This window comes from Anolis carolinensis, unplaced genomic scaffold, assembly GCF_035594765.1.
Source record: "Anolis carolinensis isolate JA03-04 unplaced genomic scaffold, rAnoCar3.1.pri scaffold_9, whole genome shotgun sequence".
NCBI classification, from domain to species: domain Eukaryota; kingdom Metazoa; phylum Chordata; class Lepidosauria; order Squamata; family Dactyloidae; genus Anolis; species Anolis carolinensis.
Genome location: NW_026943820.1, coordinates 12,118,710 through 12,139,838, shown reverse-complemented (window position 1 = coordinate 12,139,838; position 21,129 = coordinate 12,118,710). Strand labels below are relative to the sequence as shown.

At 39.1% G+C, this 21,129-nt stretch overlaps 1 protein-coding gene and 1 long non-coding RNA gene across 4 annotated transcripts in view; one reads left to right on the top strand and one right to left on the bottom strand.

The window, feature by feature from the left end:
* LOC134293688 (uncharacterized) overlaps nucleotides 1-21,129 on the top strand; it is a 453,696-nt gene that overhangs the window by 303,123 nt on the left and 129,444 nt on the right. The gene's annotated exons all lie outside the window — the stretch shown is intronic.
* On the bottom strand, nucleotides 194-20,793 carry siah1 (siah E3 ubiquitin protein ligase 1). Of its 3 annotated transcripts, none has more exons than XM_008113896.3 (2): nucleotides 20,514-20,793; nucleotides 194-2,278 (listed from the first exon to the last, which is right to left on the bottom strand). In XM_008113896.3, the coding sequence occupies exon 2, from the start codon at nucleotides 2,274-2,276 to the stop codon at nucleotides 1,428-1,430; it is 849 nt and encodes a 282-aa protein (XP_008112103.1). In that variant the 5' UTR covers nucleotides 2,277-2,278; nucleotides 20,514-20,793; the 3' UTR covers nucleotides 194-1,427. The 3 variants fall into 3 exon arrangements, with proteins under 3 accessions (XP_008112103.1, XP_003222961.1, XP_062818036.1); XM_003222913.4 differs by lacking the exon at nucleotides 20,514-20,793 and adding an exon at nucleotides 7,273-7,852; XM_062961966.1 differs by lacking the exon at nucleotides 20,514-20,793 and adding an exon at nucleotides 7,152-7,266.

Here is a 21,129-nt window from a genome sequence, read left to right as displayed (position 1 = left end):
GTTATACCAGCTGTTGAGTCCCATACATCTACACCATTCCTGACAGGAAAACATTTAAAGACCAGGCTGCAAGATCAAGGTGAGATCCTCTGAGGTACAACACATCAGCACCATGGATAAAAGACTAAGCAGTCCTGAGCAATATTCCATTCTAGACAGCTTCCATTCCATGAAAGGAAAAGAAAATCAAGCGTTTTCAGTTTGCCAGGAATTCTTTTAATGACAGAATTTTAAAAAAGACCAAAAACAGCTTATTTCAACTGTCTCCTTTAAACAAATGGTCTGTATTTTATAGTTACAAATACTGTATATAGACAATGCCTTCTTGTACTGCACAACCAATAGATACAAGAATGACTTCAAAATGTCCAAAGGTCTTTAAAATTCTTTGAAAACGTGTCCGAACTTCCACTTGTTTTAAATTAGAACATTCTTAAAACAAATCTGCAAGGTTGTGTCTGAACTCAAAATGCAATGGCATCTATAATTTATAAGAAGCCTTTTAAAAAAGAAATTTGTCCAAAAAAAGGCCTCAGTTTAGAGACTGGCGTGTCCACAAAAAATAACTGAATGAACAACAGCATCATCGAATGGACTATTGGAAAGAGACAAAGGGCTGCAATCCTAAGCAGTTATACAGCAGTAAGTTTCCACCAATGGGACTTTGCTGTATTCTAGCCAAAGGCAGGATTGCAACCCCCCCAAAAACGTTACACATTAAACATAAAATAACTATACAATTTACCATAAGCAACTGTGTGACTCTGAAGATGACACCTGCAAATTTATGTCAAAAGGTCCAAAGAAGGGGGGGACCTGAATTACAGAAAAGAAAAAGTCATTTATTTAATGAAAAACTTGAAGTTAATAAAAATTAGCAAATATACAGAAAATTTACACAAGAACAGCAGCAATACTATGTAGTAACTTACGGAGGAGGAGGGGGGGGGGGGAGAGAGAAGAAGCGGCCAGATACCAGACCGCCCTTTTGCATGGCTTGTCAGTCAAAAGAAAGGAGCACAAATGAAACACAAAACAGTATCTGTTTCAAAAGTACAATTAATCTACAAACAAGTTTAGAATTATTTTACAGCGTTTTCGTAAAATCAATTATCAATACAAAAGGATGCCCATCGGGGTATATAATATAATATAATATTATATATATATATATATACACAAATATATATATATTCAGTGGTTTCCTGCTGACTCACTTTAAATATATTAGTGTTATTACATGCAACTGTGGCCTCTACTTCAACAGCCTTCCCATTAATTTGCCTTCATATATGTTAGTCTCTCCCAACCAGATGGTTCACATCTGGCAGGCAAAGATGTTTACCTTGGTTTCCATGAAACTGAATGCAATTGAGTTTTGACTTTTCTGTCTTAGACACTGGCCTGAAAAAGATCAGATTGCAGCTTCAACACATTGAAATTGTCACATTAATCCCTAAATTGCCATTCTCTGCAAAAAGCTGTGCAATGCTAGTGTCAAAGACTAGACAGTCACTGTTCATAATGGCAGTTGCAATCCCCTCATGAATCGATCGAGGCGTTGCTTCCCAAGTCAATCGTCGCCTATGACCATTTAGCTCAAGGCGGTAAGCAAAATTTTCAGCTTGCTTCCGGGTTCCTATCAGCTGTACGATCGCAAAAAACTGCTGGTGACCATCATATTTCTCCTGTTTCTCCAGTACTAACATGAAGTGAAAGCCAAAGCAAGACTGCATCATAACCCAGTCCACAGCCCCTGGAAGATTAATGTCTGTAGCAAGAAAAACTATATCTTCTCCCTGCAATGTTGTTATCGACTTATGCTGATGCATGAGATGGGGCATGACAGCATCCAGAGAGCCTTGCCATTTACAAGAAGCACCAGGGCATGGACACGAATAAGGCCTAAATTCACAAAGCTCTTCATGGTCTGCTTTCTCAGTGTGGGGTAAAGTTATCTCACAGCCAGAGGAGGCGTATTTGCAGGGAAACAGTACAGAGTTGGCAACTTTTTCCATAGCCAAATTACGGATGGAACCGAGTGGGCCTCGGCAGGTTGGGCAGCATGTGAGCTTGGGGCGACAGTTGCTACAGACAAGGTGGCCACTTTGGCACTGCAGAATCGGTGGGAGCACATAGTCAAAACACACCGGACACTCAAAGAGACTGGCCAAGTCATTGTTGGAAGCGGTGGTGCCAGTCAACGCAGGGACCCTCTGGGACGGCGTACACTTGGAAGTACCCGTGGGAAGTGCTGTAGCAGTCTGGCGACTCATTTCTGCAAGAAAAATAAAATATAATGCAATTCAATGGAGACAAATGCAAAATCCCCAGTTAGGCCACAAAAACCAAATATACAGATGATCCTTGATCCTTGAATGATTAAGTTGAACCTGAGTCAGCAGTGTGATACATGACCCCAAGGGTCATGCAGGAACAAATAAAACACCTCCAACAGATGACCATCTAGCCTCTGCCTAAAAACTTTCACAGAAGGACACTCCACCAAACTACGAGACAACATATTCCACTGATGAACAGCCCTTACCATCAGAAAGTTCTTCCTAATGTTTAGGTAGAATCTTTTTTTTTTAAGATATAGTATTTCTGTTCATTTCTACTGCCAATCTACATCTGCTGCAAATAACCTTCACTAAGTGAAGCAATGAAAATAAAATTGTCACATTTGAAACCAATGAAAAACAAATCCTGACTCATGATGTGCGCTGAATCATAAGACTGCACACACATGTGTGTCTTTAGGTCCTACTGAAGAGAATGGGGTGCAACTGTATTTCACTGTGCATGACAGAAGTCAAAGTTTCAGCAAAACATTAAATATTATTATGGAGTAACCAAGCAGGCCACTAATAACTAACACAGAAATTGCCATGATCAATTTTAAATAAGTCTATGGGAAAAAAGTTTCTAAGAATGAAAAAACCCAAGAGCATTTATTTGCACTCATCAAATCTATGACTACCACTGCACCTCAGACTGCACACACAAACATTAAACTGCACCCATAATTCATCTGTTAGAATGAAAACTAACCTACCACTTGCAAAATCAACCGGTTTAAAGTTGGCTTGTTTTACTGAATATTTTTACCCCACACAGAGAAACCCTTAGGCATTCAACAGGGTCCACTGCTAATGATCTCACAGAGAGAGGATGTTGCTTTCCAACATCCCAAAATCAGCCTAATTAGCAAAATGTTAAACAATATGCATGCACACACACACACACACACACACACACACATCTTTAATTAATTTTGTGTTGCTAAGAAATTGGCTGCTTGATAAATTTTAAAAGGTGTATACAGTATGCTCTGGGCAGCAATTAGCTGTTTTACTAAGTCATTTCACTTACCAAAATCATAATCACTTTTGTGACTTATCAAGGCAAGCAATATTGTCATGAGGAAAAATTATGAGAGGTTGTTGGTGGTTCTAAAAAAGACAGGAAGTACAGTGGGCCTTCAATATCTGATGGGGTTTGGTTCTACGATCTGCGGATGCTCAAGTCCCATTATATACACTGCTAACAACGTCCCTTTTATAAAAATGGCAAACAATTTAAATGACTTCCTGAGAGAGCTGACAGAGAGGCTATAGCAGGATATTCCTTTATATCAGTGTAGTTTGCTTTTGGGAATTTATATATTCCCAAACTAGATTCAGCCATGGCTGGTTGAATCTGTGGATGCAGAACTCATGGACACAGAGGGCCGACTGCAACTTCTTTTTAAAACAATAAGACAAAAACATCACCCGTGAAACCATATAGACTTGGTTGTTGAAAGTAGTCAAAATATTTTCATAACATAGTTAATGTGCCATCTGGCTACACTATTTTGTAGTTGCAACACTATTAGGTACCCTAGAAAATACAGCTGCTGTAGACTCAAAGTTTACATTGCAATCTTATCATACACTTGCACTGCACAGTTTGAAGTATTTAATAGATGGGATTAAGTCATTAATGTTTTAATATAAAATGCCCACAATTTAGTGGACTTAGGATTCCTTTATGTATCCAAGAATGCAATCATAATTGCTGACTCAGAGTAAAATGTATTTGAGAAAGTGGGACTTAATGTCTGGGTGAACACAAAAAAGGCCTTCTTGTCCCACAAGTTAAATATCTAGTTTCACTATTCATCTCCAGAAAATATTGGAAGTGTTTGTGAGCCTCTCTGGGTCCTCCAGTGCTATTCTATCATATGTCCCAAATATAGTCATCTCTCTATGTTTGTGAAATTGTCTTTTGCTGATTTGATTGTTTACAGATTTGATTAAAATGTTATTTCTATGAATCTTTGAGGGTAACTTTATGGTCAACTTTTGCCAGAGGATGATCATAGTTATGCTGGAGGATACCTCCAGAGGAATTAGAGATTCCTAGAGAGGTTGACCACAGAGGACGTTTACAACAATGTCATGCTGGTAAAACCAGATATTTCTAGAGAAGTGTTCTCTCAGGTAAAAAATAAAAGCATTTGTTTACTTGCAGCTTTTCAATTTGTGGAGGTCTTGTGCCCCAGCTAATATGGAAGGCTGAATGTGTAGCCAAAACATAGGGTTTGCTCGTATCCATAGTTTCAGATATCTATAGGTGTGTGTGTGTGTGTTTTGGAATGTATCCCCCATGAATACGGAGGCCATATTGTATTTCCAAACAGTATAAACTTAGGAGAACATAAGCGGATGGCGTCATCTTAGAAAACGGATCCAATCACTACTTAACAAAAGAATTCACTGCCTGCTGCAATATTCATTGAAAATGTTTTTATTTATTTAGTTAATTTTTATCCTTTCTCCTAGTATGGGGTGTTAAGATTTGTTTTATCTGCATGCTAATGAACACACTACACTGTAATTCAATCAAGAAAGCCATGGGTCTTCTTTGTTTTCTATCGGTCATATATCCAACATGCAAGAATTCACCTTTCTCACCTCTGCTTTGTACACTTAAACCTAGATAGCTACCTATTAAGATATGAAAAGTTCAATTTAAAAAAGTCAACTAATACTTGAACCAAAAGAAAACTAACACAACTATTCATTACATAAATACACAACAGGTCATTTCAAGAAGAATTTGGACTCGAAATGGGCTATTTTGTTAGCTAGAGTAAATGGAAAAAGACAATATAAAGAATTAAATGATACTCTCTTCACGATTGACCAATTAAAATAACACTTGAACTGAGGATATAACTGTTCCTGGAGGGTGGGGCGAGCGGGGGAAGATGGGGAGAAAAACTGTTGAACAAAAGTGAGAGATAATTGTGGAATTGGTAAGGTTAAGAAAATAGGACATATCAAATTGAGAGAAAATGGAAGTGGAATATCATTTTTTGTTTTTTTCTATTTAACCTTACGGGATTGTTATTGAGATTTGTATCATTCTACTTGTGTTTACAACAATAACAACAACAACAACAACAATAATAATGTAAATAGTTGTATTCACATTATTACTTTACTAGTAACAACTAATCAGCCCCATCACTGTAATATATATATATATGTTTTGCCATAGATAATAAAATATTAAATGAAACTGAGTTTTTAAAATAAACGCTGTGATGGAACTAGAAATAAATAAAGTTCACTTCCATTTTTAAATTACTGCCAAAAAACATCAATATTTGTTTATTTTCCTAGTGGAAAATCTGCATATCTCCTTTTCCATTAGGAGTTTATAAGTACTGTAATCATAAGATCACTGCAAAATAAAGCAGTGAGCAACTGGACAAAAACCTGGAGTAATTAAATTACAAGGCCACTGTAGTGTGCAGTATGAAGGCACCATGGGAACACAGATACTACATGAGACAGTCATGTGTTTATAGTAACCACAGTATTGTCCTCTTTTCTTCTATCAAAATGCACAGCTTTATGTTCTGTTCTTCAGTTGTTAACACTCTTTTGTTGTGGAACCAACCTCAGACCCAACCTTTGACAAACCTACTGATTCCAAGCTTAGACTTTATATTGTCGTTTGGATATGTATAACAGCAACCTGAATGAAAGCTGCCTTTGCAGAACACATGCAAAATAGTGGGAGTGAGTGGTTAAAAAAAAAAGTCATATTGCCTTTTATCTGCAAGCTGTTTTTAATAAACTGTTATATTAATTCCCAAAGAAGAAGCAATGTTAAAATGAGCAAATTACTACTTGGCAACAGCTGAAGTCAACCACCACAGTCATTTTCACTGGCAGAAATCTCAACACACGTCTCCAGAAATGAAAAGGATCAACATCAGGAGGATATATGCAAAAGGGCCTGTTATTCTGGATGGAAAACCCATCCTCATACAACAAGGAGAACCAGGACAGCCTGTTGAGCCACTACTCTTAAGTATGTCCTATGCGTCTTCCCAAAACACAAACTACAAAATGTGTGCTAAGTGTGGGATCCTTTCTCATCATCACAGAGCCTGTCAGATCCTGCCCAATTCTGAAACACAGGAGCTTTCAGCAGCCTATAAATGCATCTGCTTTGACTACAGCAAGATTTCCTTCAATAACCATTACAAGAATCCAGTTTAGTCCTCTATCATGTGAGAGAAGTCTAGCTACTTTGTTCATTCCCACTGCATGCTCCAAAATTCCAGTGAACAGAAATACATTCAGGATGTCTGCTATCAGCATAAGGGAAAACAATAACTGGCACTAAAAATGTCTTGGCACTAAAACATACTCAGATGAAAATAAAGAAAGGCAAGTCCCTTATCTCCCCCCCCCCCCCCATTTTTAATTATCATGGTAAGTAAAGAGAAACATTTTAGGACAGATCAATTCTTGGCAGGACTTCAGGAAGAAAACTATATTCAGATACTGATAAGAATTCTTCAGTGTTACGGGTCATGCTAGATTCCAGGGTGGTGCCATTATTGTATAGTGATCGAATGCAAAACAGACCATGTGGATAATGTCAACACTGGTCTCTGTTTTCCCATGAAGTTTATTAGTGATGGTAGTTATTTCTGCCCCATTTCAAACATGTATTGAATTTAAAGACAAGTAAAGGTACAAGCTACAAACCTAATTTTACTAAATTCCTTAAGATTTTACAAAAAAAGGAAATTACCAGCTGGACTAAGAATTACGTGATCATATCTCAGACTGAAGAATTACCTAGAGGCATTTCTGATATCGAGCCAAGCAATGAAGAGTGCATGCTTGTGATATCCTGGGCAACAGCGAACTTTCAACACTGAAATGCAGCACCTAACTATTCTGGTCAAACAATGACTACCTTTTCTTTTGCTGGCTTTATTTCCTGGCAGACATGTATCAAGGACTCCTTTCCACGCATATAAAAAACTGAAGGCAGATTTCCCCGTCATGAGGAGTAGAAGAGCTCATTGCGTTTCTCCATAGAAACTAAAACAATCCACAACAGAGGCCCCTCCTGGAAACTCCAAAGCAGGAACACAGCACCCAGGAGGGAGGCCACAGCCACGAGAGGCCCACCACTCCTGGGACAAAACCAGGGCATGGAAAGTCAGCTCTCCGTATTGAAGTAAAGTTTTCCAAGTAATCCAAAGCAAGAGGGAAGTAGAAAAGAGTGAGAGGCAAAGCTGTAGATCTGGCGAAGCTCCAATTAGATATATCCACTAGATCAGCAAGGCTCCCTGATAAGGATCCTGGAATTTCCAATACCACATCTTGTACGGTTTCAAGTGCATCCAACCAAATGAAGCTCTAGCCCAAGAATGAAGAGCCCAGCCAAAGGCAAAACAACTGAAGAAAGCAGCACCAGGAGCAAAGCCACTGGCTGCGGACAGAGCCCTGATCTTGCTCTGCTCCAGCTCCTAACAAATGGGAGGGAAAGGAGGAGGAAGAGGCGGTGTCCCATCTCAGCCCAGGGAGGGAAGGGAAGGAGGCGGGTGATGGGGCGGACCAGTCTCACATGACCAGCCGGACTCCGCTGGCAGCCAGCTAAGTCAAGCATTCCTCAGAGCCAGAGACTGCTGAGCACAGCAAAGGAGACGCTGGGAAAAGAAGGGTTGGGCTCTTTCTCTGCCTCGCACGGCCAGCCCCAGTCACAGTTCCAGTCACAGCTCGCCTCAAAGGCATCACTCTATTCTGTACTAAGGATAGAGTCTGTACAATGTGGCCTTCAATGCTAGCTTAGCAGCGATTCTCCAGGGTGTCTACCGGGGGCCTTCCTAGCTTTACCTGGCCGGGTTGGTGACTCAATCTGGAGCTCTTTGCAAGCACAGCATCTGCACAGCTTCTGAACTTTGGACCTTCCCATAAAAGGTCACTCTCTGAACTAAGGACTGTTTTTTTTAAAAGAAACAAAAGTGAGATAACATTAGCAGTGTGCTCTTCTCTGTGATCTTGCCAGGAAAGGAATCACATAGCAAAGTGGGCTGGCAATATTCAAGAAACTTTAGTGAACCCAAACTCTGTGGAGGATATAGTAATCTGGGGGTGGAAGTTGTTGTAGTCTCTACAGTTTTTAAAAGATGGGGAAGGGGGGGGGGGGGGAATTACCATAATCAAAATACCAGGCATAGTAGAGAAAGTAACAGTGATGCCACATGAGGGAACTGCAAATTCTAGAAATTGATGGATGCATTTTTTACTGTTTAAAGCCTTTAAGGAATATATATGGATAATGTGTTTTAAAAAAACTGTAAAAAAGATGACGATAAACACCTAAGGCAACAAGGATGAAAAAAAGGGACATGATGACTCTCTATGCTTATCTTTATTTCATGGGCACTTCAAAACACTTTCAAACAAAGCAATGGCCTCCTGTGCTTTCAAGTCACCTGTCGACATATAGAGACCCTATAAACTTCATAGGAGTTTAGTTGCTTAGTTTCCAAGATCAGACAGGATCTGGTGCTTTTATACATTTACTTCCTAAAAATGGTCCTGGTTCCACATGAGGGCCAGAGGCATTCAAGGAAAAGAGATGAGCTAGGTATGTTGTCACAAGCTAACAACTGGAACAACTACAGGTCAGTGCTATGTTTTGAAGTCTGGGCTCCTGATCTTTTAAAATGTAAATAACTGCATGTATCAGCAGATGAAAGAAGTGGTACCCATATACACTACATTGCTGCCTTACAGATGTGATGACAATTATTATATTAATGTATTTCTAATGGCAGTACAAGAGAATTTGAGAAAACAAAATTGCTTGCCAGAACTGTAGCAATTTCACTGCAATCCCTCTACAACAGACATCTGTGTAGATCTAAGAAAACACAGATGACTACAATATAATATATTGCTAACATCCTGAAATTATATATTCAAGACTGTATTTGCTATTAATTTTTCTTCCAAAACACTACTCTAATAATAAAAACTATTAATAAAGCATTGCAGTTTATTTTATGTATTTGCATCCCACCCTATGTCAAGAGATCTCAGGGATATTTATAACAGCAGTAGAACAAGTTAAACGAGCTGAAAATGGTAACAGACTTTACATTAACTAAAATCACATTCAACAATATGGCATCTAAAAAACAAACTGAAAAAAACTTAAAGCTTTAAAAATTATAAATGATAGTATTTAGGTTGCATTAATGAGGTTCAAAGACTTTCATGGGAGGAGCATTGGTGCGAGCTGGGGTGCAACACCTGAGAAGCCCCCCTCGCATGTCCTGACATACTGTAGTCACCTCATGGTGGGACATGGAGAACCCATCCCCTTCCGAAGGTCTTAATTCTCAGACAGGTACACATAAGAGGTATTCCCTCAAGTGTCAGAGTCCCCACAAACACCTTGTATTCAGATCTGAAATGTACTGACAGCCAGTGCAATTATTTTACAACTGGCATTAAATGCTGTCTATATGGCATTTCTGTCAGCAGTCAAGCTGCTGCACTTTGCACTGGCTGCAGTTCCCAAATCTTCCTCAATGGCAGCCCCACACAGAACACATTGCAGTAATCTAGTTAGAAGGCTCCTGGTGCATGAATTCCTGTAGCTAGGTTATCCAGGAAAGGTCATAGGCACCAGTCAAAGCTGGCACCAAGCACTCTAAGCTACAAAGCCCACATTAGTCTTCAGTTACAGGGATAGATCTAGGAGCATTCCCAAGCTGGATATCTGCTGCTTTATGGAGAGTGCAACCCCATCCAGAACAAACTGTTATTCAATTCCTGGATGCAAGAACTTCCATTTCACAGAGCCTACGTCTACCAGAATTCAGCTTCAGTTTACTGGCCTTCATCCAGCTCATGACAGCATCCAGGCACTAGTCCAACACCTGCAAAGCCCCAGCTGACTCCAATGACACATAGAAGTTTGGTTATTTTTGAACAATCAAAACATAGATAACTTAACAGAAATGATTAATGGTTTCTAAAACTATTTATCAATCAAGAAATTTCAAATTTCAGGTTTCAATCTGTATTATTAGCAGTATCAGGGTATGACACAGGCTTTATCCTCCCAGGACCATAGAAGACCATACTCCCCACACTTTTGTATCTCCTCCCTTACCCACCAATCCAAAAAAAGTGTTTAAAAAAACTGTTTTCAGCAAAGGTACTACCAGACATTTAACTCAATTACTCAATACCTCTTTTAGCCCATATAAACTATTTTAGTCCCATATGGATTATTTCTCAAAATTGTAATGACAATCACTTCCCATTTTGAGGAGAGAGAAAAAGTCAAAATGGGCATAATGGAGGTAATGAGTTGGGAACTGGGTGAAATGGTCAACCCCAAGATTTCATGGGAGACAACTGGCCATGTCTAGTGAGAAAGGATAGACAGGAAAATTGTGTGTGTGTGGGGGGGGGGGGGGGGGGGGCGGTTGGAAGCAAATAGGTATTTCAAATGTGGGTTATATATAACCTGCAAGATGAAAACAGAAACTGAACATGAAGTAAATAACTAACCTATTTACAAAGTCACTAATGTTAGAATACCATTCAACATACTTGCAACACTTTAATCTGCAATACAAATGACACCAAATTACTACAACATTTTTCCTCAATTTCACATGTGGTATCCACAAATGCATTAAACATTCTATACATAATTGTGTCAATATTAAATAAGTAGCTTTTATTTGGTCCTCTGTCACTGTATAGTTTAAAAGATTTCCTCTAGCAGTATACAATGGTCCGAGTACACATTATAACTTGCAATCCTATTTCCCTCCTATCATAAGCACTTTAATGTGTTGGGGTAGCTTCTGAAGTTTCCCAAACATTATCAAATATCAAAGGCTTGTTTCCAGAAGGAAAGAATTCAGAATTTCACTGCAGGCACACATCATTTAGCAGTCATCTGGACTGAGAGCAAATCTAAGCAACTAAAATGTATGAAAGCTTCCATCATCAAATTGATATGTTGTTTGCAGAATAAACCTTCAAAATATTCATCCATTTGGGACATATATAGCTCTCTTTAGACAGCAGAAAAAGCATTCCAAAACTCAAGTGCATCACAACGTTTAAAAATTCACAAAGTAACAATTTGGGACTGAAAGACAACCTTATTTCTAATGCTAAAAACAACAGTCTGATAGGGTGAGAACAACAAAGCACCACAATCCCACTCTTGAGGAACAGGGCAAGAAGAACAAGATGGTTAATTCCTATGCAATTCATTGGTCACTGCAGTCCTGCTGCACTATCTTCCTCTCTGCTCATATGGGCTGAGGAAAGGGAAAGATTTTCAAGCCTTGCTTATACAAAATATGCCTGATGCAAGTAGTATGGGTTTGCAGCAGTAGAGCTTCCAGGATTGCGCCCACCAAAACAATGACACACTCCAAAAGACTGCTGCCACTCTATAGCACAGCAGTGTCCAATGTTTTCAGGAGGTAAGCCACAAACTATGTCCAGAAAAGGTGACTATGCTATTCTAATGAGAAGCCCAATACACAACCAGCTCTAGAAGCCTTGTCCGTTTTATCTCGAACCTGTAAAGACAAATATTCAGGCAGTTGTGCAGAACCTAGAAGCAGCTTGGGTTAGCTATGGTATGAAAATATGCTCTTATGTTCAGGAATGGCTCAAATCCAACAGCTCCTGGTGTTCCTTTCCGACTCTTAATATTATAAACAAATAATCTTTGCATACATCATAGCTTGCATTCAATGGCTAAAATGCAATGGCAGAGTGCATGACTGAGTTCCATGTCCAATCCCAGGCACAAGGCTAGGAAAACATCTTGCCTGAAATCTTGGAAAATCGATGCTGGCAAGCGTTAACTGTTGTGAGCTAGTCTCAACAAAAGACAACGTCCCATGTTCTTAATATAAAGTGCAAGTAGATAATGCATCGACTTGCACTTTATATTTGAAGATTCACTTTCTGCTGGGCAAAGCCAATATTTAACAGAATTCCTTAATTTTAAAGGGAAAGCTATACAAGGGTTTTTATTGAAAGCTGTAACTTTTACCAATTTACCGAAAATACTCATGTGCCCTCATGTTAAAAAGGTTCCTCACCTGTTTACAAACTGTTGGCTCTCAGGATCCTAAATTGATTTGCACTGATACTATTTTCATATGCACATTTTCAACAGAACCTTTGAAGTCATGCTTAATTCAAAGCATATCTTAACATAATGCATAGAACTTTCTTCCAACTCCATTCAGAAATCTGAAAATAAGAAAGCAATGCACTGCCTTCATTTTAAAAAATCAAAACCATGAAAGCCCCAGGCTTCTTAATCCCCCCCCCCCCCCCCGCACCCAAATACGCTTCTAACTTTATACCTAACAATATAAAATGCATTCCTCTTATCCGTTTAAATATTTGAGATGTATCATGTATGCTTCTTGGTAGCCAATGGTCTATCTTTGCAAACTACCAATTAAACTATCTATTCTTAGGTAGGGTGAATATAATCAGAAATGAACTTGTAAGGACTAATGTTTTTGGATTAAAACTTGATTGCTTTACGTGCTTAAAAACTAGAAACACTATTTCAGACTCAAGTAAGTAGATTCAAATTGGAAATGGTTGTTAGTTTTCAAAATGTAGTAATCCCCCAGAATTGCCTTTATTGTCCTGCATTTTACATAATTTATCTGCTCTATAAGGATAAGACGCACACTCTCATTAAAATAAAAGGCTGCCAAAAACCTTGATGGTCACATAAGAGCCATTAGGTGTATATATAAAAGGTCTTCTAGATTCCAGCTGTGGTATTCTATGTTTATTTGCTCTATGTTCACATCCTAAAAAACACTTCTTGTTTTGAAATTGCCTGCAAATGCAGAGAGAGCGTGAGTTGGAAGTTACCAACTGAATGCATTTTAGAGTGCACAGATGTCTGTCTCTGGAGATCTGAAGGAGGAGTGCTTCTGGTATCTGTCTTCATCAGACACCAGAAGCACATATTTGCAAATAAATCAAACATTACAGGAATACTTTTAAGTCCATAAAACCTAATATGGCAGTTTCCATAATATCTTTGCACACTGCTCTGAATTACAAGACTGTACATTTGTACAAAGACTGATTGCTCTTATTTAAAGACACCCTTAACATAGGACAATTTGTCCTATGATTCAGTCCCACATTAAAAACAAGTTTTTGAGATGCATTATTGTAAGTATCTTTTAGTAGGTTAATTTACACCTTGATGAGTGCACTTGTACTTGGAGACATTTTCCTACATCCCAAGACTGAAAGTTCTCACAAGCTGCCCAATGCTGCTGCTCATAAAATATTTCTAACTAGTCAAAGGACAAGGAGGAAAAGTGGAAGCTGAGTGTGTAAATTTGTAAAAAGCATCTTCTTTGTCAGAGGCTTTGTTAACTGAAGCATGTCTATACCTGGTACCTCTTCCACAGACATACAAGGTAGGCCTCATCTCCAATACACAGGATACTAGGTTTTAGTCCAAAATTTCTGTAACGATTACCAGCAATGTATGAGACAACTTGAAAACCAATAACATACCATGTAATATATATTATTTAGCTATTTCACAAAGAAGTTTGCTAATTTTAAGTGAGCTAAGGCAGTATACTTTCCCTAGTTATTTCACTGATGAACCAACTGTCATTGGTGTCAGAGTACAAAAGTAAACATTTCATAATTGAAAAGTCAATGCTTGCAAACTCACAGCTTTTGCACAGAGAATGGAAAGAACTAGGTCATGGCATGATTTAAAACAAAAGCCCAGAATGAAGCTGTATTTTAAAATAGCAATATATTATATTGCTGGACACCTGGACACCTTTGCCATATCTAATGAAATCATATGGAAAAATACAGGTAAATGGCATTTTCTTTTTGTTTAAAGGAAAACAGAAATGGTAAAATGTATTTCTGATTTCCTTATTCTGAATTCCATCATTTGCATGCACTCACCAGAATATTTATTTCCCCTTAATTTACCAAACTTACACAGCGCAAAAAAAACAACCTTCAACTGTCCTACACGACATAAACAGAAGCCACTCCTGCCTCACAAAATAAGACTTTAGGTAGAGAAGCATTTCTAATATTTTATCCAATTTCTGCACTCTACACAGCTTAAATAATACAGTATGCTATGTATTGAAAAGCAACATACAACAATGTGTTATAACATATCCAAGGTAGAGCCAATCCGACAGAAGTATACTGCAGAGTGGGCATGGAGAAAATGACACAACAGACAGTTTAAAGGAGAGCAGGGACATCTCTGAGTGGGAAAAGAATCTAAGAGCTCACCAAGCAATGATAAGAATTAAAGCTACAAGGCAATGAACACTTACCCAAGATTAAGTCCTACCAAGCACAAGACATTGATATCAAATACACATCAGATTGCAGGTCTCAGCTATAATAGAGTTCTGCTGACCAAATCCAGAATGTCAGAACTCCTTGGATCTGTGGTAAGGCAGATAACGTAGTGGTCCGTGTGCTGGACTCTGAGCAGGGAGACCAGGGTTCAAACTCTCACTAAGCCATGGAAACCTTTTGGGTGACCTTGGGCAAGCCACACTCAGTGTCTCTGGGGATTGCAAAGGGAAACCTCTTCTGGACCAATTTTGCCTAGAAAACCCTAAAGTTTACCTTATGGTCCCCATAAGTCAGAAATCAAGACATACAACAACCACAAGGTGATAACTGACTCTAGCATTTCAAATAATTTCTGAGAACAAACGAGATAAAGGAGGACCCTAACCATCCACAGCTTTCCAAAAATTGGTAGGCATTATGGCTTTAGCAGATTCATTACAGAAGGGCTACAATAGTTCTCCTAACTTATGCGTCTTTGCCTTACAATGAACTTGTATGTTTCAATCAGGGCTACAGAAAGAACAGAGTAACTATCAGACCTGATGTCCTCACCCTATTAAGGAATAACCATTACTTTCTTCATTTCTTGGAATGTGCTGCAACCTTATCTGAACTGACCCAATGGCACTTTACTTAACCCCATCCCGACTCCATTTCACCAGAGCATTAAAACCTGTAGATACATTTAAAGCAGAATCACTATCAAGTCGAGGACATTTGTCAAACCCATCCCCCAGTTTTGTTTTAACATCCAACCTAAGAAATAACGTTGGATCTCTCAAAAGATTGCTCACAACTGGATGTGACCTTGGACTTGGCTCCAATCAATCCATAACTCCTAAAACCAATTGGCAAACCAACTCCCTAAGCCAGTGTGTCAAATATGTGGCCCTACAGGTGTTTTGGACTTCAGCTTCTTGGTCACTGGACAAGCTGGCTAGGGTTTCTGGGAGTTGGAGTCCCAAACATCTGGAAGGTCACAAGTTTGAAATCTCTGCCCTGAGCCCCTGAGCTTTACATACATATACTAAGCTGTACTTGATTCAGTCCATCTGAATCAGAGATTTCAAAATCTGAATAAATTATGACGCTCTTGCTTTCCAAAGGCTCTACTAACACAAACTTTGAAAATATTGTATAAAACTACTTTCAGGCTAGGTGTATCGGGTGTATATGAGTAAATTTCGTGTTTAGCCTCTCTGGAATACTTCATTGTATATTTACAGCTACTCCCCAGGTTACAAACAAGATAGGTTTGTAGGTTTGTTCTTAAGTTGAATTTGTATGTAAGTCGAGATAGGTACATTTTTAAAATTGTACCTCCTGTCATAGGATAGCACAGGGAAAGGTTGACTCGGTGCTGTTTGTTTTGCTCTTTCAGCCCTATTCTTAACTATGAGTCGTTTGTAAGACATGTGTTGATAACTAGGGGACTGCCTGTGCATGTAAATATGGTATAGTAGAGTCTCACTTATCCAACATAAACGGGCCGGCAGAACACTGTATAAGTGAAAATGTTGGATAATAAAGAGGGATTACGGAAAAGCATATTAAACATCAAATTATGTTATGATTTTACAAATTAAGTACCAAAACATCATGCTTTACAACAGGGGTCCTCAAACTTTTAAAGCAGAGGGCCGGTCCACAATCTTTCAGACTGTGGAGGGGCCGAATTATCATTTGAAAAAAACCCCCCGAACAAATTCCTGTGCACACTGCACATGTCTTATTTGTAGTGCAAAACAACAACAACAACGAAAGAACAATACAATATTTAAAAATGAAAACAATTGTAAACAACATAAACCTATCAGGATTTCAATGGGAAGTGTGGGCCTCCTTCTGGCCAATGAGATAGTCAAGTTAATTAGGATTGTTGTTGTTGTGTGCCTTCAAGTCATTTCAGACTTTGGGCGAGCCTAAGTCTAAAATTATTTATTTATTCATTTACTACATTTATTTATTACATTTATATCCTGCCCTTCTCACCCCGAAGGGGACTCAGAGCAGCTGTATGTACATACAATATATTATTAGCATAGCACAATATTAGCATTATATATTACTATATTGTACTATATCACTATACTGTAATATTATATGTAATATATAACATATAATTAATATTATTATATGGTATTATTATTAGTATTATATTGTATAACATTATAATATTATTATCAATATTATATGTATATACAATATATTATATTATTAAAAATGATATAAAAATATTGTATTATAAAACTGAGGGCAGGGGCCAGGTAAATGACCTTGGAGGGCCGCATCCGGCCCCCGGGCCTTAGTTTGGGGACCCCTGCTTTACAACATATGGATAGAAAAACCAGTTCAGTACACGATAACATTATGTAATAATTACTGTATTTATGAATTTAGCACCAAAATTTCACAATTTATTGAAAAATTGACTACAAAAACATTGACTACTAAAAGGCAAACTATGTTGGATAATACAGAACCTTGGATAAGAGAGCTTGGATAAGCGAGACTCTACTGTATTCCAAACTGCTTCTGGTCCCAAGCATTTTGGATCAGCAATGCTCAACCTGAACTATCCTAGAAATCTGATCTAGTACATCTGTGGCTTACCATGAGTAGCAGCAATAATGCCAGCAATAACAACAGGAGAGGATTAGGGACTTACATGAGAATCGGTCCTATTTGTGACAGAGGGGCTCTTGTGTGTATGTGTGTGTGTATGCGCACACACCCTGAAGTCGACTTATGTCAGCCCCATGCCTTTCTCAAGCAAGGAATCCCCAGAGATATGTTTGCCAGTTCCTTCCTCTGAAGTACACCCTGGGATTCATTGCCCATCTCCCATTCAAGTACAGATGGTCCCCAAGTTACGAAAAAGAGAGGTTCTGAAATGGCAACCGTCTTCAAGCCTTCTCTAGTAATGTTTATCTGTGATCCTGTTGCTTATTATTTGTGTGTATGTTCTGGTATGCAGCTTCCTTTACTCTATGGTGCCTGAGAAGTTATAAAAGGGGCTGCAGACCATATGCTCTCTCACTGTCCTTTTGATTATGTGACCTGTTGATAGTTGTTTTGTTATAAGAGAGATGCCTTGACCAGATGGCACAGAGAATTATCTCAAACATATCTGAAACTGGACTGATAAGTTTTGTAAACCAAAGATGTTAGTTTTATCAGAGGTAAAACTGAAAGGTCTTATTACCAGAATAAAGGAGAATAATAAATATAAGGAATTAAACAAAATTCTCTTCATGATTGAACAATCATAATAAGTGTAGCAAAACGAGTAAACTGTTCCATTAAGAGGGGGGAGGGAGAAAGAGGGTAAATGACATAAAACTGCGTATAGAAAACAAAATGAGTAATGAAGTCCTGTAAATACAAAAGCAGATAAATAGCTTATAGAGCAAAATTAAGTGTGGCAGGCCGTAACTCAAGGTTATATCTGTAAATTTTGAAAGAGGTGGCCTGAAAAGGTCTTGGGTAGCATAGAAAAGCATATCCTTTTGTTTCACTTACTTTTGAAAACCTTAGGGTGATTGCTATGTATAAGATTAATGAGAGTTTTAGTTACAATCAATTTATTTTTTATTGTGTTTAAACTATAAAACAGCAAAAGAAACAAGGGAAAACTTATCATATGCTTGATGATATTGAGGTATAATTATTCAATAGTATTCCTGTACCTTTGTAATTTGTGAAGCAAATAATAAAAATATAATAATGATAAAAATAATAAAAATTAGGACCTGAAAAAAGGTTCTGCTGTTTTTAAGCACTTGCAAATATCTGTTTTCCTAAGAGATCAGAGGCCCCTTCCACACAACTGAATAAAATCCCACATTAACTGCTTTGAACTGGAATATAGGGCAGTGTGGATCCCAGTTCAAATTGTGGGATTTTTTGCCCTGATGTTCTGGGTTATAGGGCTGAGTGGAAGAGCCCCCAATTAATAATTTGTTGTCCCACTTTTACAGCTGCATTAATATTGTCCCAGTAAACTAAGTAAGGGGAGAGGAAAAGGTAAAATCTTGTCCTTCCCAGTCGGCCTAGGCAAAAGCAAACTCTGGCTGCCTCTTCTCACTTTTGCGTTCTTCTTCAATCATAACATGTTCCCATCTTAGCCACACTCTGATGTTGCTTAGACATGTCCTGATTTCATTTATGAAATGTTGGAGAGCATGTGCTTTATGTCACAGGGGTCACACTTTGCCTACTCTTCTCTTTGAACAAGTGAATGTCAATCATTCTGACATTTAGGAAAGAGCAATCGTAAGCCAACCACTCTGTTTCTGACATGCCAACAAAGAACTGTCCTACAGATCTCTCAGCCTGCTTTCTACCCCAAAGATAAAAAAAATAAAAATTATTATTATTAGGATTATTATTATTAGGATCAGGGGCCGCTTCCACACAGCTGAATAAAATCCCACATTATCTGCTCTGAACTGGAATATATGGCAGTGTGGACTCAGATAACCCAATCCACAGCAGATAGTGTTGGATTTTCTGCCTTGATATTCTGGGATACAGGGCTGTGTGGAAGAGCCCAGAGATAACAAGTTACTCACTCTAACAATTGAATCAACTGCCTAGCATAATTACATCTGGTTGTATACCACAAGAGAAGGTTATACTCCAAAGGGTTTTTGGCTCTTCTTCTCTTCATGCTTTTCTAAAAAGTTAGGTAAAGAATTTGCCCTGACACGAAGTCTAGCTGTGTCTGACTCTGTGGGTTGGTGCTCATCTCAATTTCTAAGCAGAAGAGCCGGCGCTGTCCATAAACACCTTCAAGGTCATGTGGCCGGCATAACTGGAGTGCTGTTACCTTCCCATCGGAGCGGTACCTATGGATCTACTCACATTTGCATGTTTTCAAACTGCTAGGTTAGCAGAAGCTGGGGCTAACAGTGGGAACTCACCCCGCTCCCTGAATTTGAACCACCAACCTTTTGGTCAACATGTTCAGTAGCTCAGTGGTTTAACCCAATGTCCCACTGGGCTAAAAAATTACGATATCCAAAAGGTGTTTTTCTAAAAGGTTATGAATGCAATTTTCCAAAAACATATAATATACCATTATTATATTGTACTATATTATTATACTACAATCTATATCATGCACCACCAGTATACTGTACTATTGGTATTACATAATATATTGTACTATATCACCAGCTGGAGTGTATATAATATATACAGTAGAGTCTCACTTATCCAAGACTCGCTTATCCAAGGTTCTGGATTATCCAATGCATTTTTGTAGTCAATGTTTTCAATATATCGTGATATTTTGGTGCTAAATTCGTAAACACAGTAATTACAACTTAACATTACTGTATATTGGACTACTTTTTCTGTCAAACTTGTTGTATAACATGATGTTTTGGTGCTTAATTTGTAAAATCATAACCTAATTTGATGTTTAATAAGCTTTTCCTTAATCCCTCCTTATTATCCAAGATGTTTGCTTATCCAAGGTTCTGTCGGCCCGTTTAGCTTGGATAAGTGAGACTCTACTGTAATAATATAATAGTATTACTACATTACAATGTTAATAGTTTCTAGGATATTGTATCTATTGAGGGAGGGGAGTTTGGAATTGCGGGAGTCACACAAAAGGCCTCCGTCCTTCCTTCTTTCCTTTCCCCCCTTGGCCTCAAGCGAGGCCGGCTTCTGAGGCGCTACGGCTAGGCCGCAAGGAAAGGGAGGCCGCGGCCTAGCTCCCCGCCGAAGGAAAGAAAGCACCCTGCTCACCTGGGCTGGGCGGCGAGCCGCGGCCTGGCTCCCACCCCCGCGGCGTCTGCCTCGCGAGGGACCGTTTGCGGCTCTTCTGAGGGAAGAAAGGAAGAACAGGCGCGGAGGGGCGGGGAGAGAAGGCGCGGAGAGACGGGCAGAGCGGGGGAAAAAGAGGCGGGCGGGCGCCGCTGGGCTCGTGAGAGAAAGGATGGAATAAAGGCGGAAAGCCGCCGACCGAGCGAATCGATCGCTCTTTCCCCTTCCACGGAGAAAGACACAGAGGGGGCTGCGCGCGCACCCTCCTCACTCCTCCTCCCGCCCGGGCTGCTCTGGCCTCCTCACGCAGACCCCTTTAATCCATTGACGAATGCCTCCCTGCGCATGCGCAATCGGCCCAACCCAGCCTGGCCTAATCCAGGCGCTGTCCAGGCTTCCTGCGGGATTGTTTTGTCCTCAGCTTGGTTGAGGCCATATTGAACTGGATTATAAAGCAGTGTGGACCCATGGCCGTTCCACACAGCCCTGGAACCCAGAATATCAAGGCAGGAAATCCCATAATATCTGCCTTGAACTTTGTTATCTGAGTCTAAAGGTAAAGGTTTTCCCCTGACTCCCAACTCTGGGAGTTGGTGCT